General features: G+C 42.6%; 1 protein-coding gene across 4 annotated transcripts; it reads right to left on the minus strand.

Annotated features, from left to right (window-relative positions):
- Positions 1–1,565: 1,565 nt before the first annotated feature.
- PODN (podocan) lies at positions 1,566–25,609 on the minus strand. 4 transcript variants are annotated; one of them, XM_038144633.1, is made up of 12 exons: positions 25,375–25,609; positions 24,389–24,578; positions 21,841–22,085; positions 20,198–20,291; positions 18,567–18,631; positions 14,373–14,482; positions 11,971–12,127; positions 10,444–10,559; positions 7,935–8,592; positions 5,501–5,649; positions 3,686–3,893; positions 1,566–2,608 (listed from the first exon to the last, which is right to left on the minus strand). In XM_038144633.1, the coding sequence occupies exons 2-11, from the start codon at positions 24,471–24,473 to the stop codon at positions 3,719–3,721; spliced, it is 1,854 nt and encodes a 617-aa protein (XP_038000561.1). In that variant the 5' UTR covers positions 24,474–24,578; positions 25,375–25,609; the 3' UTR covers positions 1,566–2,608; positions 3,686–3,718. The 4 variants fall into 4 exon arrangements, with proteins under 4 accessions (XP_038000561.1, XP_038000562.1, XP_038000563.1 ...); XM_038144634.1 differs by having other exon boundaries at positions 24,389–24,583; XM_038144635.1 differs by lacking the exon at positions 24,389–24,578 and having other exon boundaries at positions 25,375–25,600.

A 25,609-nucleotide genomic window follows, 5' to 3' on the forward strand; every position in this document is an offset into this window, starting at 1 on the left:
CAGTATTCTCTGTAATGAGGAAACATGGCTTTTAAAAGAAAAACAGCAAATAAACCCAGACCTCAGTCTGCATACAGACCGCACAGGAATACCAAGCATGCACAAATGCATATTTAGGGATAAAATTGCCAACTGAATGTTTTAGACTTCAAGTTTTCACTATTCATACACCTATCTCAGCCTTAAAACCCTTCTATTCTTCTCTTTCCCAAATCCAGGCAAATTATAAGAAGGAAGTTACATGAAAGCGATGTTTGTGTTGCCTCTTTGTGGCCTAAGAAAAGGCCAACTTCCCAACTCCCATTTTCACTAAAGGAAATAATAAAATTAGAGCCTTTTCCTGGGTCCTGCTCCATACAAGGTCTGGATTGGACTTTTGGATGATAGGTTCCACCCACAGTCAAAAAATACGCAGGCTTAGTCCTGTTAACTTCTGATGATTCCTCAGTGTCCCTCATGGCATCTCTTCCTCCTTTCAGAGAAATAAATAAACTACCATTTTGGCCTGACAGCATAATGTCCAACGTCATAGGTGCTGAGAATACCAGGTAAGTGAGGAATAAGGCCTGTGGTTCTCCCTCACCAATCTCCTACAGAACAAGCAAAGAATCTTGGAGCATTTGAAGCTTTTACTGGGTAAGAGTGGTGGTGGTTTTTAGCGGGGGGGGGGGTTGCTGCTGGAAAACAGAGCCCCATTTAAAGGACAGATTCAGTGTGCAACTACTTGAAACAAACTTGGATAAATGTTTCCTAACTTTACCTTTATACTATATGCACCTTAAACTGTGGGTGAGTCTCCTTTGGCAAAGGCTGCTGCTTGCTCGAGGAGCTTAACAGTGCATGCTGACATTTTGGGCCTGATTCTACAAGTGCTAAAATGAACCTTCACTCCTGCACTCACTGCATCAGACTCTCAAGGAATTCAAAGAAGTCTGAGGCATCTGACTTTTCATAGAATCTTAACCCAAGGGACAGAAGTTTGAAGACAATAGGACAGTTCTCCATAGAACTATACAAATCTGCATTTTCTCAGCTTGTTCAGGAGTTTAATAAATTGGTCATTTTCACAGAAAACTGGCAGAACTTCCACTGGAAGTTTGCTGGAGATGGCTAATTGACTCGGGCTACATTCTGTAGATATTTTACATAGAAATCTATCCCAGCAGTCAGTTGGAAGGATATTTTATTGCTCAGCTGTATAGCTGATATTCAAAAATGTGTGGGTTTTGCAATTTCTGGGGCCAAGCTTTTACTTTTTCAGGAAGCAGTCTTTCCTTCTATGATTAATGAGTGTGTTGAATTGTCTAAGGTAGGGAACAACAGCTTGAAATTACTGTCATGAGCTATGGGAAACCAAAGGGAGAGTGTGGAACTAGATTTCCAGCAGGAGAACAGCTGGTAAAAAATTAAGCCAACTGTGTTTCCAAGTCAATCCTGGAATGCAGTATGCAAAACAACACGTGTTCAATCAGAAATCCTCAAAAGAAAAGACCATTTTGTCAAGCAGATTAGCTGCCTCAGAAGAAGGACATTATAACCAACTGAGAAGCTTGTACCTCCGTAGGTCTCCTTTTCCTTGGTTTCTTTATTTCTGATTCCAACAGGAGCTGAGGGCACTCAGCATCATAAAATAGGGGAAGCTTTAAGAGAGTATGACAGCAAGCACTGCCTCCAGACTTGAACAAAACAAATTTCTTTTGATACTTAATGGTTTTCTCCTAAGACAGCCCACACTCACTAATCTCTTCTACACCATTAGTCTCACTCCTGCCTCTCGGTGTGAATGAGATACACTGTGGAAAATTCTACCACATCCATTAAACTCCATCCTGCCACTCCATCCTCTGATCACACCTTTGGAGACATTCACCCAACTGCCCCGTGGGCAAACAACAGCAAGACAGAAACTTTACCAAAGCTCTGGAAGGCAGACATACAGATTTTATATATGTATTTTTATATATATTCACAAGAGCAATTTTTTTATCTTAAAACCTTTCTAAAACAGGAATATACTGCAGGTTTTGGCAGTAGAGATAAAATATTACGGGATCCAGCCTTACTTTGTTTTTCTCATCCAAATATACACATTGTTATAACAGAAATAATTGCATCCAGAATTATTACTGCTGCTTGATGATCAAAATGCCTCATACACTGCTCTGCACTTGAAACTACTGCAAATATCCATCTACCCCGGCCAAGAACAGCTTCTTTTGGGTGGAGGAAAAGAAAAGAGGCATAAACATGGTTCACTTAAAATGCAGTGACAAAAATGGCATTTGAAGGCCTGTGTTCAAAACAGTCCCATATTGTTATTACAGATGGAAACAGTGAGGGAAGAGAAACAGAAGAAACAAAAGCCAGCTTTTGTGAGTTCCAGAGCAATCCCTTATGATCCTGGGTCTTGTATAAGATGATTTGGAAGCTTTGGAAAGGCATTCAGGGTCTCTCCCTGAATAAGGCACTGAAACACACTGTCTTCCATGAGCCTGGCCCAGTGCCACGACAGTTTCTGCATAATTCATTGCACGTTTTGCTAAGTGTTCTCTGTATATCTATATAGATATATACACATAGACATATATGTATTTTTCCATATGTTTTCCTGCAAAACAAAAAACAAAAAAAAATAAAATAAGTTACATAATGGAATACAGAATTCAGACTAAGACAAACATAGTACCTGTTGACATGTCACACGTGCCCCAAAACTAAACCAGAGAGGCATTGATTTTGAATGTACCCTAAGTCCGTAGATAGCAATTATTTATTGTTTAACAAAGTTTTCATCTAACTCAGCCAGGAGGGCTAATGTTTGACTTCCCCAGTACCTTCTGCCCTTTTCAAGCCCCATCATCTTTTAAGCTTATTAGCACTATTCCTAGCAATTGCTTGTGTCATTCTCAGTGACAAAATGTTGATTAGGGACAAAACTATTTTTTCCCCACTCTTAGGTCTCCAGAAGCAAAGAGCAATCCTGAACCTCATCATCTTTGTACATAAGATGCTTAAGAGATGCAGTAAATAGATCACTATTCTTATGAAAAGAATGGATATTCTTCAAGTATCTTTGTCCCTGTATTGTTTTTTTTCTGCAGTTGAAAAGAGATTCAAGTAGAGATGCTATTCTTTCCATTAGAAATACACCAACTATAACATTTTTTTTCTCCTCCGAGTGGTCAGTGATGTAAATACTGCTTGAGACAGAGTTGGTAGTCTAATAACACATTTAACAGACACCAGTGGGTCTAATCTTACTTTAATTTGTCATCTATTTTCACCTCATGTCTTCTGCATCAGCAAGCTTCACAGTTTGTTCTTTGTTTTCCTTTTGAAGTAATTGCTTAAAAGTATCATGAAATACCTTTGCATTTTTTGTTACTAGAGTTAGTGAACAAGGACCTGCATCTTTAACTACTGTGTCTGCTGTAGCTATAAACAGAAGACAATAAGAACAGGCCATTAAGAAGTCTGATAAAACAGATATATACTGTTTCATTTCACAAAATACTGTATTTTCAACCCTTTTTGATTTTTGATTTCCAGTCATGCTTTAATGGAAGTCTTTAAGTTCAGGGTTCAGACACTCACTTGTTACGCTTCAATCGTGTGTGTAAATTGGAATTATTTACACAAGAGTCTGAAAACTGGGGCCTTAATTTAACTCAACTACAGCTGTTACCTCCCATGTGGTGGGACTGTGTCAGGTGACATTTTATCTCAGTTCTTCTTCCTCTTCCTCTTCCTCGTCTTCCATTTCCTCTTCTGAGTCATCCTTATTCTTTGAACTGTTGCTGAATTCAAGGTTCCCTTCAATATCCAGTACCTGTAAGTGCTTCAGGTTTTGGAAGGTACTTTCTTTCAGCGCTCCAACTGCAATCTTATTAAACCTTAAACAAACAAAAAAGCACCCATGTTAAAATAAACCCATTTTTATACACAAAACAGAAATTAAGGGACTAAGAGGAAACCAGTCTGCAGCTACTCTATACTGACCCAAGTTACTCTTAAGTTTACACTGACTCACAACAGCACTCTAGAAGTGCTGACTCCTCTGGATGGGGAAAGAAAAAAAATCATAATATTGGAATTCCTCCCCCACAAATTCTTTCTCTTGCTATTCTCCTTTCTCCTTCCCAGAGAGGAAAAGCATCTGCTTCACAGCCCATATTTTAAAGTATAACGGATTTTTCATAAAATCCTGTGTCATTCCTTGACAGTTTAATTCTTCACCTACTAAACTGAAAACAAAGTAACCCTTTAAACACAAAGCACTCATTTTTCAGCTTTTATTTGCATTTCCAGGAATACAAATAAACTAATCTGCAGTTTATGAACCTGTCGCATATACTGGTCTGTTACTTTTGAACGTGCTTAGAATTGTATTCTGTGTAATATTCCATATGTATATTATTGTTTCACAGCACTGCAGTGATTAATGGCCTCCCATTAAAAATACGACTGAACTTGGGTGGAGTTGCCTCCTGAATATGTTAGCAAAACTGTTTTGCAAATTCCTTTTTTCTTTATATAGAAATATAGAATGTGGCATGTGGTTTCTGGTTCACGTCCAAGCATTCACTAAAATCTCATAAATGTGAGCAGCTGAATAGACAGACTGCTCTAATTTACACCAGACTTTGTAATTTTATTTGCTCGGTATGGAATCATTCATCCATAAAGGTATGCTCCAGAACTATTCAGAACTACAGGGCAGTTTAGCTGCATATAGTCAAAATAAGACCATATTTACTCTTCTGCAACCTAGGATTTTTGAACACAGCCACTGGATCAGCTTAATCGTAATTAATAAATTACTTCTAGTTAATATTTTCAATAATGTTCCATCAGATTAAAACTGAATATATTACAGGGACAGATTCCCTTCTTGTGCTATAAATCTCTGCTTCAATCAGTTGTTACTGTCAGTTTGCATTACGAGTAAAAATGGTCAGTATCTGTCATCTACAGAAACAAAGTCCTCATCCAACTGACAGTGGGGAAAAACCCAGCAAAACCCCTCAACTGGGTTACGTAACTGTCACAGTTGTAACTTGTCCCTTGTTTCTGACGAAGCTATCAAGGGAATGCACACAACTCCAAGATTAGTCACACACACCTCACTGGAGGGGGATTTTGTCAAAATCCAGGGCCAACAGACACAGGCAAAGCTGCACTTCTACAGGGGGACTGTAAACTTTTGGCTCACAGCTGAATATTGGAATATGACATCATGTTAAACATTAATTGCCCAGAATTACTGGCATGCCCGATCCATTCTAATAAGCCTAGAAAAAGACAAGCTCTCTAAAAAGAGCTTATTATGTGTATCCATGTAGTCTCTGAGCAGATAAATATAGTTGTGTCACATATTAGTAAAAACCAAATATCCTTGTTCAGAAAACAAGGATTTTATATACTTTCTAAAAAGTAAGCAATTATAAAGTAGATGAAGAAGAAAAAAATCTTGTGTGTTGAAGTGGAAGGTTGACCTTACCTGAGGTAAATCCCTTTTATTTTGGGTGTAGATTCAAAAGCATTCTCCGAAATCGTTGTGATCTTGTTGTTCTGGAGATACAGATATTCCAGAGATTCTGGCAGGCCTATTGGAATAGATGTCAGTTGGTTGCCAGCCATGTCTAGTGACTGCAAGGAAGAGACAACAAGGGGTCAAATAACTGAATTTAAATATTAGAAACACACCAGAAAGAGATTTCATTTTGAAGTTACATTTATTATAGAATAAACTCATTTAATCTACCTCTAATTTGCAGCAAGGTGAGTGTGGCCAAGACAATTCTAGTCTCTTACACTCCTATGGAGCATCCTGGTTTCACATGATGTGTCATGCTGGTTTGTTTCAGAGTTCCAACATTTCTTTATCTCTGTCCCCAGGCATTAGCCCATGTCTGTTTGAGTAAATTAAAACCAGGCTGGGTTTCAGATATGCAGGAGAATTCCTTAGCATCTGCTACTGCAAACACTTCACTGGCTGAGGATGGTAATAGGTACATTTACACATAAAACCATCTGGAAATATTCTAACATGGAGAATGCATGAAGACAGCAGGACTAAAGGTCATGGTCATTTCTCAGATTAATTTTATGCAAGAGAATTGATCAATGGAAATGTTTTGTTATCCTGTGTCTTTTCATAGCACCAACCTGACACTATTTACCCACTACTCAAAGCCACACTTCTGCAAACAATTGTCCTCATTCCAGTGTTTTTATTCCTCACATAATGCCAGTCTGGAAAACAATTATCATAGAACCATTGAATTGTTTAGCTTGGAAAAAAGCTTTAAGATCATTGACTCCAACTGTTAACCCAGTACTGCCAAGTCCATTATGTAAATGTCTTGCTTTGCAGTTGCAGAGTCTCCAGTGATTTCCATGGAAACAGTGTGGACTGAAGCATTTACTAAGTATGTGCATGATCAGGATCTTTATGGATGGTTATTTGCCAAATTCACTCCAGTGCAACAACTCAGAAACCAACTGCGCAAACGCTTAATGATAAAAAAGATTCAGCTGGAAATATTCATATTCAATATTCAACAAGAATGAATGCTGTTCAAAAGAAAAACAGCCATAAATGCCCCATTAGTCCAGCAGAACTTTAAGTCTGTGCTATTATCTGAACCTTGTTTAATGGGAGTGGGGTTTGCTCTGGGAATGGCCAATGATTGAGTCAGCAACACCTCTGGGTTTTACACTGCCAGGGAGGGAGAGTAGAACAAAAGTTCCACATAATTCCACCTTTGAGAAGGAAACTTCATCCTTCCAACCAGCAACTCCAGCTACCCAGCAGGGATCATGACCCATTTTTTTGAAAATAAAACAACCTACATTTTATTAAGGTACTGCAGAAAAACAATCCCAGCCGTCTGTAATTTTCAACAGCATCTTCCTTCCAGACTGCTTTGCATGTTAAATATATTTGCTCACACACGTATCAGTGAGGCACCAAACAAATGCAAGAGGTATTATTAAAGCCAGGGACCAAATCTGCAGCTGATGCAAACAGCTCTGCAGACACTGTTGCTGCATTGCTGATTGACAGTAACTGAGAAACGAGCTATTGGTTATTCCCAGACACAACAGAAAGGGAAACGTTCCTATAGATTAACATCAGGATTGTCTGAAAACACACTGGGGGCCAGTGTGACATATGCTGCATGTCCTTATCCCTGATCTGCTCTGAGATGTGCACACTTTGCCTGTGCAGTGACCTGACCATATGCCCCCTCCATGGCTGCTGTATGACACAGGCAATGCCTTTCACTGCAGGAAAGGGGCCGTTGCCTAAAAGGAAATGCAGACAAATCCTTCAGCCGGCGTAACAATTCTGAAAGGTCATTTTGCTCAGCACAAATGTGATTGTTCCTGCCTGCCTTATGGTTTGTGTTTAACTTTCTCCAACAATTAAGCAAATGAGAAGACCGCTGATTGAATCCAGACTCCGAGCTGCTCCCCAGGTGCCTTAGCCAGATGAGCTGCTAAATCCTACAGCTTGGCTTGTCTGACTATAAGCTGATGTGGGGACTTTGAGAATTAAGAGTGTTTTTGTTTATGCATTCCTTCCTCCTGCTGTCTCTAGTCAGAGGTGATTTTAAATCTTTTGGGAGACGAGCTATTTGAAAGGCCTAATTTCAGTTTTAATGACAATATTCACTGATGTTTTTCTGAAAATATAGGACACTGTCAGGATTCAGACACAAAGCTGGACTGGCCAGCAGCGGAAGGTACCCAGCTCTGGCACAATAGCCCATCATTTCTACTCTAGAAACAGAGTGTGTAGCACTTACAATGCAATCCCAAAACATGAGGACCAAGCACATTTAGTATTGGTGCTACATAATGAGATTTAGGCAGACAGATGAGGATATCAACATCACTAAAACAATTAGAGAAGGTGGTGTTTCTACCTGAAGACTGCTGAGTTCTCTCCATGCTCTTGAATAAATTGAATTTACTTTCAGTTTATTGTTGCTCAAATACAGTTCCCTCAGTTTTGTCATCCCAGACAAAGTCCCTTTTGGGATGATGCTTATCTCGTTCTCCTTGAGCTTCAGAACCTGCAAGTTCTTTGGGAAGCCAAAAGGCACCGTGTGGAGATTGTTTCCAGAAAGGTCCAGGGACTTCAGTTGCCGCAGTTTACGGAAGGCCTCCCGATGGATCTGGGGACTTGTGAGCTTGTTGTAGCTGAGATTCAGCTCTTCAAGGAAGTAAGTGGTAGCAAAGTCATTCCTGTTAATCTCCGAGATCTGGTTATGAAGGATCATCAGTGTCTTCACTCGCCGGGGCAGCCCGCTGGGGATCCTTTCCAGCATGTTGTTGTACAGGTGGACAGTGTGCAGCTTCTTTAAGCCCTGGAAGGCTAAGGGGTGAATGCCTCGGGCTTTTAATTTGTTATTGTGGAGCAGAAGGTACTCCAGGTTCTTAATTTGGGTCAAGACATCTCTGTCAATCACCTTAATTGCATTCTTCTCCAGGTGGAGGAGGACGATGTTTCGAGGTAAACCACTTGGGATTTGTGAGAGGTTATTGCTGGACAGATCCAGATATTCAAGACTAGACAATTTCCTTGAGAGAGCAGGAAAGAAAACATTTTGATTCTGCAAGGTGAAACAATAACCTACTTGCTCAAAGATTTTGCAGTCTTTGCTTTAGAGCCTTTTTACCCAGCACGGCTCCCACTACTGACTCCCCTTCCCTGACTTGTGATATGAGTGATGTGGACACCAAAACAGGGAGCTCCCTTATTGCCATTAGGGATTAGGACTTGGCACTGCCACTGCTCCCCAGCCACACCAGCAAGAGAACATTCCAGAGTCCACAGACACCCAAACTGGCACTGAGCTGAGGCCTGAGATCAGTTGTGCAGTCCCAGATAGTAACATATGTGCAATTTCAGTGAACAAATACCACAAGGAAGATGCCATGGGACCACCACCAGAACACAGAGTTTAGCTCAGTTTCACAGAAACAAAGCCGGAGCATGAATAATTTTTCTCTCTCAAAGTATTTGCTGAAAGTGAAAGGCAGGTCTGCTTTCTAGATGATGAAATGTTACTTTTATGAAAAGCAGAAATGCTAACTTAGTGTCCTAGGCTAAGGTAGTGAACTTCTCATGACCCTCCAGTATTATGGAAGTGAGTCAGGGCTAGAGCTGCTTTGTGTAAGCTACTGAATCTGGATTCCATGGTCTCAGTTGAAGCTAAATTAAATCCTCAGACCAGCCACTTATACCAACTGGATAGGGATCAATGGTTGTTCCACAGCCAAGACTGAGGAACCCTGTATTCCCTTGTATTTCAAGTCAGTTTCTCAGCTCAAATTAGAGTTTTAATCTACGTGACACAACATAACCCATTGCAGATGACCAGAGAGTTTTCAGGAAACAGGAAGACTAATGTGTTACAGACATTACTTACTGGTTACTACACTGCTGTTCCAGCTATCCAAGCATGCTCTGAATAAACAAATATAATCTTTAGGTAAAATGCTTCACTGCTGCCATTTGTAAGGTTTCCCAGGATGGGAATATCTTAACAGAAATTATATGTCCAACATGACCTGGAGGTGGACTCAACATAGTTATAGTAAACTACTAAGGGAGGTTCTGGGAATGGGAAATGGAAAAGGAAAGCACAGTTTGTTACATTTTTGTGTCTGGAGATCAGGAGGGTTCACAGAACTAAATTATGGGCAGGACCGATTGTGTGGTCTGGATTTTCAGGTAGAACAAAGACAGCATTCAGTGCAAGCAGAGAAAAAAAATGTTAAATTTTTGAAGTGCTAAGTCCCAGGCTAAATCTAGGACAGCCAAAGGCTATTTCTGTTGCACCAGTTGGTAGGAAAGCTTTTGCAGCCATCTGGCTCTTGAGCAGCACCACTGCATCCCCGCCTGCTCCAGCAACCACCTGCACTGGGGTACAGCTGGGCATGGGGAATTCACTGCTGTGGGGGGGGGGGGGCTGCTTTCAAGCCATCTTCACAGAAACACACAAGTGGCTCCAGTGAAGATGAAGGTCTGGCTTTAATGCCCAGTGAAGTGCCCTAGAGACTGGAAAGTCCCAGGTAACCTCACTTTTGACTGTTTTGGAAGGGCAGAGAGTAGCTTTCAATGTTGTTCTAGGTGGCTGTTCCCAGAAGGGACTTAGTACCTGGTGTGACTGGGTCTGTGACAGGCAGGGAGTGGTGCAGTCTAACGTTCAGTGTTCTGTCTTTTGTATGAAACAATTCTGCAACCACTCACCCAGACCTTTGCTCTTGAATAGCAGCATCTGCATCTCAGACTTAGCAGTGAAATGCATAACATCATCCAGCTTTGAATAACTTTACTTTCTACTGTGTCCTTTGTTGAGTAGATGCATGACTGTCCCAGAGGGGGCAGACAGACACAGAGGTACCAAGTGCACATCTCAGTCTCACCAGAAAGTTTCGTTGTCCATTCCCTCATTAGACAAGTAGTTATTCTGCAAATACAGCTCCCGCAGACCAGCAAGCTCGCTGAAGGCTCCTTTGGGAATCTTCTCCAGCTTGTTGCTCTAGAGTCACCAGAAGCACAAAGCACAGTAATTGGCATGAATCAACACAACATTTGGGCTCTGTTCAACTACCACAGGCAATTAAACTTCAGAAGGCTAGACATAAAATATTTAGGGAGCATTATAATGTGATGGACAGACTGGACCAGATTCATTTATCAACTTATATAAAGTAAAAACCAACACAGACAAATTTGGCTGAGTGTCTCAATAAATAGTAAAAGAAAAAATGACATCTAAAGTACACCCGTCAGATATTTCTGGTCCACTTTTGGCTGCATCTTATTTCTCATTGTCCTGTTTTTTCCCAGTCAAAATATCAAGGTAAATGTTACTACTGACAGATGGTGCACTAGCAAATAAAACACTCATTTCTCTGCTCATCTCCTCTGTCCTTAAAGCAGCTGGGGACAGCAGGGAAGGAGACAAATTCAAAGTGTAATCCTCACAGTGTGAGACCCCTTTGGGAGATAATGATTATCTCTCTAAGTGTTGAAAAAATGCAGGGAACAAATAAGTTCATACTTTGGAGAGAAATTCCAGCAATTTAAAGGACTGGACTGGTTGCGTTTACTTTTCTTCAAGCCGGAGAAGCCTGGTGAAACCTTCAAGGGAAAAGAGAGCTGGGAGGCAGCACAGAACTGCCTCAGTCCAGGGCTGATAACAGACTCCAGTCTCTGCACGTCCAAGGAGCTGTCAACACTCAGAGCAAGCGGACCCAGGACTCCCCACCGCTGTGGCTCTCCCATTGCTGAGGCTCAGATCTCCAGCTCAGACATGATGAAGTGTTTTTATCAGAATCAGATGACATGGAATTAAAAATGCTGGAGAGTACTTAACAGCACAACTCTGCTATTGCACTATGGCTGGAGGAGTTGTAGTAACAGAGAATGCCTGATCCAAATTGAATTGCCAGTTCAGTAGCAGGCAGCAGCCACTGATGCTGGGAAGCCGTGGTCTGTGTGAAGTAAGTCAGTGAGCAAAGCCAGTACAGAGTGGGTAAGCAGCTGTCAGGACAAGTGGCATTAGTGGCAAACTTAACTGGGAGGTCATGGAGACATGGCCATGGAACGATGCACTTCCTGTTCTGATACGTACTAATATTGTTTTGTGCAGGGAGGAGACCAGCAATGCAACCACACGGGGGTTTGCAATCCATCCCCCTGCAAACACAGAAAGCCATTTCTGCCCCCTGTGAGCATTCCGGTGATTTGCAAAAACACACTATTGCTTATGGACAGAAAAGGGAGGAGATGGGAACAGCTACTGTTGAGAATACAGCAGGCAAGGCTTAAAGTGGGCCTGGGGATGTTTCCAGGGGCACTGGGATGTCTTGGCCGTGTGGTGTGAAATCCACACAAATATCAGTATTTTGTCACAATCCTAAAGTATTACAAAATGTTGTCATTACCTGTAAGTGTAATTTATATAGTGCTGGAGGGAGATTCTTTGGAACATACTTCAAGAAATTGCTGGACATGATGAGTATCTCCACATTATTAGAGCCATTGAACATATTATCTGGTAACCCAGCATCTGAAAGTTTGTTGTTATGAAGATACACAGATCTGTTGGAAGGAAGCAAAAGATGAAGTTCAACAGATAGGGAGATCTGGAGTTTTTCTTTACTGAGAGAAAGCTTAGTTTAAAACTTTATTTCAATCTTTTCTTCTTTTCTTGAGGTAATTAGATTTGTTTTTAAACTGTGCTTTTTAATTTAGCAAGGGTACAGAAGCAAAACCAAATGGTCAGCCCCAATACTCTCTGAAAGTTATGTCTATTCAAAATCCAAACCTGCACATGAATACAAATTTCACAAGTGGCCTTAACTTCTTTACAAGAAACTGAGTGCAAGTCTGGGACTGTGCAGACTGTGCACTGACACAGAATGTCAGTGTGGGGGCCTCACTCAGAGGGTTAGAATTAATCTCTTTTCAACAGATATGGTCCCAATTTTAACTTCTCTTTGGAATTGAGTCTGGACTGCTTGGCCTTACAAAATCAGCCTGGAGGTCTCATAAGAAAGGACCATCTCTTAACCCTCCATTCTTTCTGCTCCCATGAAGGCTGGAAACACCCCAGGAAACAGTTTCTCTCCTACTCCTAGTATTCAGAATAGGATACTGACAGAAAGACAAGAGATTTACTCAGTCTGGCAGACTTTTCTCTTTTCTATGCTTTGGTTTTTAATGAGCCATTGGGATCAAGAGACAGAGTTTCTTACTTTTCCTCTGCCCTTCTTACTTTCAACCTTTTATTACTCACCAAATAGTTTCTCCAAACAGATTTTCAGAAACTGATTCATTCTTACACAGGTTTCAATTCTGTACAAAGCAGTGTACCTCTATGAAGTTATTCCTCCTTTTCACTGGCTTAACTGCTAAATGAATTCATTTTACTTCTTTTTAACAGAAGAAATTATAGGCTTTTAGTGACTTTGATTACCTCTTCCTTGCCTATGTTTACTCCCAGATGCAGCAGGCAGCTAAATTTGTAGAGAGAAGTTAAAACTGCAAAAGTGTCAAAGTGAGCTTTTTTAACTTGTTCTTGGATTCTCTACCAGTAGCAGAGAACTTGGCAACATCCTTCTGGAAGGAAGGAAAGGCTCAGTATGGAAATACAATTGTGTGATCACACACTCCAGGGAGTTCAGAGCTACACTGGAAGTATTGTTTACCCTGCATGGTCAGCTGTACTTTTAACTCACAAATATTTGCCTTTCTGAAAAACTTACTCTCCAAATAATCAGTTCAGAGATCATGAACTCTACTGGGGGCAAAAAAACCAACTGAATCAACTGTGTTGGGATTTTATATAAGTAACCTTGGAAATAAATTAGCTCTTATTCTAATTAAAATTCGTGTTCATATAGAAGAGTGTGAAAATCATTTCAGAAGAGTCAATAATTTTAATATGGAATCAAAAGACAGCAGCATCTCCACCTGAGATTAAGGAAGAAAACATGGATAAATCTAGCTTCTTTCATCATGAGATGTTGCCAGAAATCTGTGAGTGACTCAGCCCTTTCAGCTTCCAAGAGCCTGAGAGACTAAAGGCCCAGGAAGAGCAGAGCAGCTCCAGCTCTCAATGAACTCAGTGGGAATGGAGAGTTCTTCAGTTCATCACAAGACTGGGCTGTAGGGGCTCAGCTGGGTCAGCTGTAATTAACTGCTTCCAAACCTGGCTGCACAAATTGCTCCCAACAGTCTGGGATGTCGTTGCAGGATCTGGATGGTGCAGGGTGTGGATACTGCAGATTACTCAAAAGCCCTTCAGCAAAGCCCACACCTCACAGGAGGTGATCTGGGTGCCTCTGAGCTTGACATGGATGTGCTGCTGTCAGTCCAGCTGAGAAAATCACAGCCTGAACCTAGCAGAGACCTTTGGCAGCAGATCTGGAGTATGAACCCCTTCTGAAGGTGCTGAAGTGCTTACCTTGAATAGAACTGAGTTATCCTGCACTGAGAACTGTCCTGTCCACCTGATTTTACTTTTAAAAATGAACAGACTGTAATAAAACTACAGATTTCTAAACAGCTAATCTCCATTTTGAGAAACTTAATTGTTCTTTTGAACTCAAACACACAAATAAAATGGGGACAACTTCATTTGATATTTGCAGAAGTGTCTGGCAGCTAGCAAAAGCCCTTGGAATGTGTTTGTTTGATCTTTCACGCTGAGAATAATAAAGAGCTTCTTTCCAAAAACACGAGTAGGCAATAATATGGTTTAGCCAGATATTTTCTTATCACCCACCAACTGCATCCAAGCAGTGGCAGAACACCAGTATTGTTTCACTTCCCAGTCCCTTACCTCAAGTTTGGTTTCTGTCCAAATGTGAGCCCATATATCTTAGTGAGATAATTGGCTGCAAAATCTGCACTGATCAAGGTATTTGGTAGGAATTTTGGAGCCACTGTTAGCTGTAAAAGAAATATACAGGGGAGTTCCAATGAAATGTAGCAAATGGTTTAACCAAGTATTAGAGCAGCAGCAAAACACTTTCAAATTTATCTTCCCTAAACAGGCAAAGATAAATTAAACTGAATGTAGATTTCATGAACAAAAACAAATTGTCCTCACTCACTAATCTCTCCAGGAAGGAGACAGACTTTTGCTCTAAGATATGAAAATGTTTGTTTTGGTTGGAAGGGTCCTGTCTCTTTTTGGTGGAAGAAATCAAGAAATTGTTATTCAGAAAGCAAACACTTTGCTTATTATTGTTCCTAATTCCTCAGTCTGCTGTGCCAAAAGAACTCCAACCCCCCTCACAGTGACCTACTGCTCATTCTCTTAGGAAAGTGTATTGTGGAGGGGAGGTGTCACTTCACACCTCTGCTCCACTGCAGCCAGTTATGATGATCTCTGCAGGGGGGGTTCAGGCTCCCAAAGAACAAGGATACTTCTGAGCCAAATGATGGAATACTGAACAGCACTTCAAAGCAAAGGGTACAGTGAGACCTTGTTCAATAAACAAATGGTGCATCAGGAAGTACAGAAAGGCCCTGTCCGCAAAACTTTATAGCTGACAACAGGTATAGGACTGAATCTGTTGCTCTTGTTGCTGTTTTTATCAATGACTTTAAAAGCTAACCCTAGAAACACCTGCATCTGAACAAACTGGTGGAGTAAAAAGCAATGATCAAAAAAAGCTCAGGTAACACAATAGCCAGGTTCACTGAGTGGCTGTTAAGAAGAGACTCATTCACCCGCAAAACCAAGAACACAGGTTACAATCCAGGCTGGATGGGGGACAGTTTTCTGGCAAGCATAAACCCAAAAGATTTATGCATCAAGATAAAGCCCTTGGGAAACAAATCTTTAACACAATGCTGCATCAGATGATCCTTGAGTAGAGAAGCCAATGAACGGCAGTCAGCAGGTGCAGCCACCCTGGTTACAGGTGTTCACTGCAGTACTAACGAGACCACTCTGTTTTATGTGCACTCCAAAGAGAGATACTGAATTCTTTGAGATCAGGATGGGAAACTGGGGCAATGGAAGGGATCTGCCTTCTAGCCTGAAGTTCATGGAATCTGTAATCTTCCTCACAGCTCTGTTGTGTGAAACAGAACCTGGTTCTTTCAGCCTACAAAGCACAGCAAGACTCACATAATGAGAAACCACATTTTTCAAACTTTTATTACCATAAAACTGCAGTGGGTTATGAATAATAGTGTAAAACCAAAAATATCTAAGATATGAACGCTGTGTGAAAGAAGAGACACTTTACTGGAGAACTGCCTAACCCAAGCCTTAAACTATGTATTTATCTAAAGGCTGCCTACACCCCTCTCTTACTGGTATGTCAAGAGTGCATTGATGAACTCCATCCATGACCTTCCAATTTACTGGACTCACAAAACAGTCTTTTTTTAAAAAAATGAATACATTATTTACCTGTTTTCATTTTCAGCTGTCCCAAAACCTCCATCCTTAGCCTGTCTTAAACATTTGTGTGTCACAAATACACAAAAAGATCTTTCCCACAAATCACACTCCTATCAGCATTTCCAGATGGTTTGTGAGCCCTGGAATGAGCCATTCTGCATATTCCTGCAGTTGCTCTTGGCTTTGGTGGTAATCTCTCACCTCCTGATCTGGGAGATATGATTTCAGGGAGCTGGATGAAAGCACTCATCTCTGACTAAGAAGGTCTGACAGTGCCTCAGAAAGAAATAAGTCTCTGCCATGATGTAACACTGACAATTCAGACACAGGAAACAAGACTTAATCATTTTCATACACAGTGGTATATTAAAGCTTTTCTCCAGTCAATTAGGTCATAACTTTTGTACAAAGCAAAGGGCATGGCTCAGACTTGTGAAATGAGAGACATCAGAACCACAAGAAAGAGGGAAGAGAAAGAGAAGTTTAATCCAAAAAGAGTTTTCACTTGTTCAGGATTTTGCTTTGGCATTTCAGCACTTGGTCATGAGACCGATTTTCACTGATTACCTTCTTGAAGGATTTATACCAGATTGTTTTACGTGTTAGCAAAAATAAAGTTGATTTGAATAGCTTTGTCCATTTTATTGCCTAACAAGAAGCAATCTGCCATTTCTCCTACTGCAATTTTCTTTCAACTTTCCTGCTGCACCTTCCTTTCCATATGGCAGAGTGTTTCTCCACTGTTAACTAATGAATTCAGAAGGCAAATACAAAAGTCATTACCAGATTTGAATTGCTTAGATTTTTCTTGCTTTGATGAAGGTTTGATAACAACAGAAGTGCTGGATTGAGGTGAATCCCACATCACTTTGAGGATGTGGGGAAATGTAAACCTTCCATCACCAACATCACCTGCTTACAGTCAATAATGACAGCTCAGGATCTGGTCTATCATTTGGTGGAACAATTTCTCTCATTAACAAGGTTTACCATGCACTCTATTTGAGACGTAAAAAACACAAGAGTAGGGTGAAAAATTAAAAAGGAAACTACAGCATCCACTCTTTACCTGGAGTACTTGTTGCTCACAGGCCACAGAAGGCTTTTAGTCTCTTACATTTCTTTTCTCTGACCAACTGTGCCAGTTTAATGAAAGATGATTTAGCTACATTTGATGGGATCACAATGGAAGATAAAGCAGCATTAAGATAATCCATAAAACAAGAAGCAAACTACCAGCAAATCCCTGCTCTCCTCCAGACACCACAGTAACTTGATCCCCAGTGTTTCCTGCTATAAGGAGATGCAGTCTGAAGCCAATCTGGTTTGTCCTGGCTTGTGATTTATAAAGAAATGTGTTATTTTTGCGGGTCCACAACTTCTCACTATAACTACTTGTGACATTCGCTGATGTTTGCAATTTCTTTTGGGATTCTTTTCTCTCTGCAGCAAAGCCAGAAAAACCAAACACTTTGTTTTGTTACACAGGGAAAATCAGAGTGCTAGGTTCTGGAATATTAGTCACAGTCTGGCTTGTTCCTTTTTATGGAGTTATTAACTGCCAAGATTGTTACATGGAAATGGTGCTTGAAAGAGAGAAAAGAACACAATGTTACTGTACTAAGGAATGGGTTCTATTCTCAATCACTCCATACAGAAATGTATGGAGTGATTCTGGATGTGTCTTGGCCTGACTGAAACCTGAATGTGGCCACATGTATTTAATCAGAACATCAAATGGTCCCACATTTTAAGAGGATAATAAAATATATATACAGACATGCAGAGAGAGAGAGGGTGGGATGGAAGGGCAGGATTTTTGTAGACAAAGAAGCTCTGATGTTTTAACTTATATTTTTCTGTGGATCCTAATTTCTTCTGCAGCAAATATTTGTGGACAACCACTGGGGATAAAGGAAGCCATAACAGGAACCACCCAGATGCAAGGGTATTTGAGAAGCTATTTCATTTCCTAGCTTTGGCAGGAAAGATGTGCTTCTGTCAATACATCCAGCCTGGGTCAAAATAGGAGAGCACCTGGGATCTTCTCTATCAAAAGAAGAAATTCAGCTCCTACCACTGCAGCTAAAAGAATAAATTAATGATTGGCACAGTTTCACTGTGTGGGGCTATCCTCCCCATATCCAACCTAGTAAGAAGTGGAGTCAGGGAAAACTGGATAGCTTTTTACAGGTCTTGATGGTTCAAACACAGGCACTAGGATGTATTTGTTCACTAATTTTTCAACCAGCCTCATCTGGTAAGGCAGCATTTCATATAACTACCCCACATACAGGCAGGAACAAAACTGCATGCAGCTGACCCAAAGCCTGCTGAAGACAGTGGTAATTTATGTATGCAGGGGCTTTCTGTACCACCCTACACAAGGGAATCTTTTCACCAGGTGCACAAATAAACAAGCGTTCAAAATATACCTGCATGTGTAGCCTCTAAACTCCACATACTGTTCTGACCTTAGATGAACCTGCACTAGAATATCACTTTATCACAGTTTTGCTGATGTAGTATGTACATTTTAAAAGAATTGACAACTTGCTCACTTAATTTTCAGAATCCAGTTAGAAAAGAGCTCTGAAAGGCTTCAGAGCCTCTTACCTTATTGTTTGCCAGGTACAGGTAATTCAGGTTCTCCAGATGCTCAAATGCTTCCTCTGGCAACCCTTAAAAACAGGAATAACCAATCAGTGACATCAGCACCTTACTGCCTTTCTGAGAGAAAATACCAGCGGGCAGCTCTCCCTCTCATTATCTTCCATGTGAGATTTAAACACTTTTTATAGCCACTGAAACAATCCAATTCAGAGCTATTGATATTTTTTTTTAATTGGAAAAAGAAAAAACAAGCCCACAAACCAATTCAAACAATACACACTTGTTAAGAGCAACAGAGGACTATTTAAAATCCTGATCACACAGGGCTTGTGGCCAAGCCCACTGGCAGGTGTCAGGTCCGGAGCTGTGCACATCTGCTCTATGGCTGATTGTCAGTGCTTGCAGCAACCTCACTATCTGAGAACCTTCTCCTGTAATTTGCATAAGATTCTGCAAGTGCTTTTTCTTGCAAGGATATAATCTGAGGTTGCTTAGTGATCAGATCAACCTGATGTATGACTATATTGCCAAAATAAGCCTGGTACCTTCGTGTCACAACCCTTCTCTTGCTCTGCCCCTCCACATTTCAGGTGTCCAAACAGTAACCAGCTCAGAGAGCTGGTCCAACTCACGGCTTATCCTCCCGCAGTAATTATTAATTTTCAGCTGAGTCACTCCACATCCAGCTGATCACACAAGCACAATTGCTGTCACAGTGGAAAGCCTGCAAGAAACACTGACACCTGACACTTGTCAAACACAAAGCTATTTTCCATGTCCAAACACGCTGGAAACTCAGGGCTGCACTGAAGCTTGTGAAAGAAAACATGAAGGCCCAAAGGTAATAGTGTCAAAGGCTGGATATAATTAGCAAAGCTTTCCTTGTGCTATGTAAGACTGCTGTGCCTTGGGGCCCATGTATAATATGCCCACATTCTCAATAAATTTTGTTCTCTGTCATTTCAGTAAAGATAAAAAGAGCATTCAGATCAAGTGGGTGACACATAAATTAATAATAATTACATCTTTTGTATCCCATATCCTCCTCTCTTACTGTTTACTCCAATGCCTCTGTTTCTTTTACTTTCCTCACTAAACCACTTGTTAAGTTTCTCTAATAAGCATGAGACTGAACAAGAAAACCTGCCTATAGAAATGATAATTGTTTGAGAAGGGTAGAAATGTCCTTATTTGCAATATACATATAAATTCATACCAAATTTGACAAGGACAAAACTGGACCAAACTGCCCTGACTGACTAGACTGAACTAAACGAGGTCATTCAGGAGGAAATCATTCAGCATGTGGACGTTTCTGGTTCTCAAGTGCATTGCATGGAAGTGCCTGTGGGAGCAGAGGGAGTTTCCTGGATGAGGAGATCTCACGCCACAGTACACGAGCTGCTGCCAGGTCTCCTCCACTGCTTCAGCAGGGCTGCATTCCTCCACACTGAGTATTGTGTTTCGGATGATAAAGTGTCTCCATGCTCTGTGTGATGGCCAGAGGAGTGAGGCTCACAGCAAACCACTCCAACCAAGCAATCCATCACCCTGGCTTTCCTTATCAGCTGTCACTGGCCTCATTGCATAAGCTGGTGCTCTGGAGCACAGGCTCTGTCCACCCCGTGGCTCACCTTTTGAAGTCAGCCTGTTGTTTTGCAAATTGAGAGTTTCCAGTCTATAAAGACGAGCAAGCTCTTCTGGAAAGATTTCTTCTATTTGGTTATTCTAAGAAAATGGAGAGTATTAATCATCAACAAAGTAATCCAAAAAGGATCCCAGTAAACCCAGACTGTGAACTTCAATAAAATCTGGAAGTGAACCCACCATGTCAAATCCTTGTCAAGACTTCTCTGATAATGAGCCAAACTCAGATGTCAAACCAAAAACATCCAAACCCAGGAGCATTTGAAAGCCTGACTTCTGCTCATCTCCAGGAATATCCAGCTTATGCACCAGTAGCACACAAAGAGTGTGATTATGCCTGATAGGGCCCACAGTCCATCTGCCACAGCCAAACCTTGTAGCAGCAGCAAAGCATTTGTTACAAGGTTGGCGGGGTGGATTTCCAAGCTTATGGCTTCTGTTATTCATGGGTGGTTTTAAAAGCCACTGGTCACGGGCAGGGAGCGTCAAACCAGGCTCACTTGCACCGGTTGTGCTGTCAGGGGTGACTGCCATCAGATTTTCATTAACGTGCTGACTAACATTCTGACCATTAATGAGTGGTTCTCGCTCTAGCATCCAGGGCACCAGTCAAGGACCCACTGTCCTGGAAGCCAGGCCAGTGCACAGAAAGTTACAGCTGCAGCTCCAAAAAGCTTCTTTTCTTTTGGTAGCAGAGGCCGGAGCCATGGCTAACACACGCCTGGGACAGATCTGCTGAGGAAGGTGCCAGCTTACATTACAGTTTTTCTAACTGAAAAGCTCTAAACAAAATCTGCATTTCATCCATCGGACAGAATTGACAGATGGGAGCAATAAACCAAAAGCAGTTGGTGAAGGGTCAGGCATTGGAAACCTCAAGCACTGCCATTGCTCTGAGGAGGCACAGCCACAGGGCTGCCATGCTCTGGCCCTTCAGGTGTCAGAGCACCAGCACAGAAAGGACACCAGCCCAAATGCTGGTCACAGGAATCAAATCAATTAACTAAGAGCAGAGCACAGAAACCTGCTGACAGTCTAGGACATTCTGATTCTTCCTCCTGAAGCTGGAATCTCACATCTTATATGACCTTTTCATGACACGACATGAGGTGTCTGGAGCAGGACCACTGGCTGTAGGCTTGACACTCGGGGTGATGGGTGGCACTGGCCATGTCACACCTGCTCCTTGCCGAGTCCATGTGCTGCGGGGAGAGGTGGGACAGCGGGGGACATGGGCTGGCCCTGCCTCTGGACTGGCTCACTGTGTCTGAATTAACACGCCATGCTGCCCAAAGAATTCTCTGTCATTTAGCCCATCTTCTTCAAAGACATCTCCAAATGGAAGGGCTCCACCAGAAATTTGGGTTGGCCAAAGGAGAAACAAAAAATTGTTGGTTTGGACAAAAATTCTTCTCATGAGCGGTGAGAGAATGTGGAGCTCTTTTTCCCCTCCCTGGATGTGAGGGGAGAGCACGCCGATAACCAGGTGCATTCGTCGCGCTCAGGAGCCGGGCCTGCTGCACCTGCTGCTCAGCCGGGAGCCGAGGAGGGGCTGAGGGCAGGAGCCGGGGTTCATGGGGGTTCCGAGGGGCGGAACGAGGGCACGGGGGGCGATGGATCGCGCCCTTACCTGCAGGGAGAGGTGGTTGGTCAGCTCGGGCAGCAGCAGCGGGAACTCCTTGAGGTCGATGCCGCCGCAGTCCACGACGCCCTCCTGGGTGCAGCCGCAGTCGCGGGGGCAGGCGGGGCCGGGCCCGGGCCGCCGCCGCTCCGCGCCGCCCTCGCCCAGCTCGCTGTCGGCGGCGCAGCCCAGGGCCAGCAGCGCCGGCAGCCCCAGCAGCGCCAGCAGCGCCCGGCCGCCGGCGGGCATCGCCCCTGCGGGCCGGACAGAGGGTCAGCCCCCGGGGCAGCGCTGCCGCGGCCCGGCCGAGCCCCGCAGCCCCGGCCCGGCCCGGGCCAGCCCCGCCGCCGCCCTCCCGCTCTCCCGGAGCGCCTTCGCCGCCCCTCAAGGCACCGTGGGGACTGCGCTGCCCAACCAGTGGGTCCCGGGTACAGCCGCATCCCCCGCACCGACCCCGACTCCCCGAGTTATTTATTGCTTTTTTCATATTGAGAAAAGCCAGACGATCCCACAGATGTAGGGGAGAGGTTATGCAGTGTTAGTTCAGTGTGGTTGTCTGTCGTACCGTTCCTCACAGTTTTGCATAGGAAGAAACTCGTTATTTAAACATAAAGGCTGGTCAGGAGTGACTCTCAGAGGGGCTGCTACACGTGCATCGAACAATAACAAAACCTTGCAGCTACTGAAAACAGAACGGGCTTCCTATGGATTTTGGACAGTGCTGATCTGAACCTAAGACACTTGGCTAATGTTCAGCTTTTATCTTTCTGGCAGCAGGTTAAAATAATCCAAACAGAAGTTGAGTGTCTACTGGAGCAGCCAGCTGGCCCTAAGCCAGCCCCCTGGGTCCCACTTGCTGCCCTTCTCAGATTTCATACATAAAGGTTGCAGTCAGGGCTGGTTATGGCTTGTCATTTATCCTCTCAGCTATTTTTCACAGAAGGATTTGACAGCAATGAGAAAGGCTGATCTTTTAAGGTGCAAAGGCACTGTGGATTCATGACCTTATCAAATAAATACTCTCTTCACCTCTGCTAACCCAGATTCCTTCTTTGCATCAGAAACAAGAACCCCAGTTCAGAGCAAGACTGGCAGCTGTCAGAACTGCATCTCCATTTACATCCATTCACAAATCTTTGCACCAGCAGCTCTCACAGAGAGCTTGGGTGCCTGGGAAGCATTGGAGACATCCTGCTCTCAGTCACAGACATTAAAGTCTTAAGTAATTTTTTTAAACACTGACTTGTACTTGAAGAAATGGGTGCAAGTGGGACTACAGGGCAGAGCAACCCAAAACATGGATGCTGGTTTTGCTTTAGTCCTGTCTTTGCTACAAACATGCTGGGTGGATGATTTTAAGCATTTATCATTGTGTGCTTGATCTCTCTTTCCCCTATTCCACTATTTTACAGCTTCCATATCTGTAATAGCTGAATAGAATGAAATTAATCTCTTTTATAGAACTTTCCTTGTATGGCAGATATTAACACTGAGACCAAAACTGGCCATATGAATATGCCAACAGCAGATTAGTAAAATCCTTAGTATTTGGTGACCTAATCTCAGAAAGTATTTCAGAAATCTGAGAGAAAATCATCTCAGAAAGTATTTCAGATCTCTAAGAAAGTATTTTTCCTATATAACAGCTCACCCTTACAGATACATGCCAAAGAAACTATAGAGAGAAAACCTTGCATATACAGGTCTCAATCAGCTCTGCTGTAACAGTATCAACATTGTTCCCATAGCACAGTTAGGTCGTGGTTTTTCTTGGGCTCTCTACGTTTGCAACATGCTGGCTTTCCACATCTGTTACTGAAAAGATGTTAGAAAATGAACATGAAATATTCTATCTATTGCATACTAAGATTTTGGGGCAATCTCACCCCCTTATCAATATGCAAGTGTTTGCTACAATGCCTTTGGAGGGAATGCTGCTCTAGCACAGGGAGACTCTTTGGACAGAGGAACATCTGTGTACATCTGGAGTGCAGGCAGCAAATTCATTCCCATGAGCCTGATTCAAAGCCTTGTTAAGAAAGCTTCTAAAGGAGTAGCTCAAAACCCACTAGGAAGAGTCAGTCCCCTTCCCTTGCTGCAGGTGGGCTTTGGAGCAGGTCCTGCCACCCAAAGACTGGTGACACTGAAACCAGCTCAGGGGTTTCTGTGGCTGCATCTTTCTGAGTCCAGACACAAGTGATGCCTGCACTTTGGTGCCTCACAGCACGAGAGTGCTACAAAAGGCACAGTCTCAAGAGGTAAACTGAAGTTTCAGGAGTTACTGAATGCTTCTCAGTGATTACAGTGCCCCCAATAAACAACAAAATCACTTTCAAAATATCTCATCTGTGTTACCTATTATTCCCCACACACATTCTCACCGGACACACACACACAGAGGAAAAACATCCACTGAAGGAGAGGTTTCTCCTTCAAAATCAACAGGCTAACTGAATTTGTTACACTGAGTATCCTTGCTAAAAGCTGCAGCTGAAAGGCAGGCTGCTGCTGCAGGTTGTCTGACAAGCCAGCTTTAAAAAAAAATAGAAAAACTCACCTTTGCTGTCAGAGATGAGATGAATGGAGAAGAACATTTCTCTTGCCCCCACAGGCTCTCTCAGCTCATGCCATGTCAGTAACATGCACTGAGCTCAGAGTGAGTCTCCCCTTTCCAAGCCAGATCCTTTCCAGATGTGAGCAGCAGAACTGGAGAGAGTAACAGGCAACCCTCTACCAGTGAGAGCTTCCTGCACTTCCCAGCGAAATCGGAGAGGAATTTTCCAAAGTCACCATATAGGAAAAAGTGAGTAGAAAAGAGGAAGCAGCTATGGCCTGAATATAAAGACTTGGGAAATAAACACTCTGCCATTACTTTTGTCAACACAGTTTGCAAGATCTGTGAGCGAAGCCAAGAGCCAGCATGCAGGAATTGGCAGAAGAACGGCAGAGACAGTGTGTGTGCTTCTGCATTTCACTGCAGGACACTGGAGCTGCACTGTTACTACATCTTTGAGTTTAGCTGCATTCAACCCAAATCTGATTTCCAGGTGGGAATGTCCTCCCATTCGCTGGGGGTCTGGTTCAAATTAGCTAGGAACAGATAGATCAGCAGTTTTTCCTGCGTTTTATCTCCTTCCCCTTTAACTCTCCCTCCTTTTCAACACATTAACTGATCTTTGGGGACTAGGGATCAATAGGCTGAAACTACAAATGTCTTACAGGCAAAGTCCCCAGAGATGCTGTGACACCCCATCCACTCAATCTCTTCTTTACCTTCTATGCCCTGCATTACAGCAGTAACATCAGAACTTTCCACCACTTCCACACACACACACAGAGACACAGACACTCAGCCCAGAAGCCTCACATTTCTTATTTCCCCATTCTTGGTGAAAGAACAAGAAGATATACTTGATAACAGTATGCTCCAAGTGCAGCAATACTCCCAAGAAAGCAACACAGCTTTTTTTTCCTGACAGCAGTTACTATGTTAAATATAAAGCCACCTGTTTTGTGAGTGCCCCGCAGTGCTCCATACAGTACCTCCACAAAACCTGCAGAAGATCTGTCCTCACCAACAACACAACCTTCTTGCTGAGTTCCAAAGAAGGGACACTGATTCTTTCCTCTCCACTCCAGCTGAACTAAAGGCTAAAGCAATTAAGTTATTTCCTCCCTCTTTTCATCCAGGCTTATATCAACTGGAACTGATCCCCCTGATTCCACTGTGCCACGTGGAAGTTTGAAAACTTAGAGTGGGAAGTGTGTTTTTACTGAA

The sequence above is a fragment of the Motacilla alba genome, chromosome 8 (genome assembly GCF_015832195.1).
Source record: "Motacilla alba alba isolate MOTALB_02 chromosome 8, Motacilla_alba_V1.0_pri, whole genome shotgun sequence".
Taxonomy (NCBI): Eukaryota; Metazoa; Chordata; class Aves; order Passeriformes; family Motacillidae; genus Motacilla; species Motacilla alba.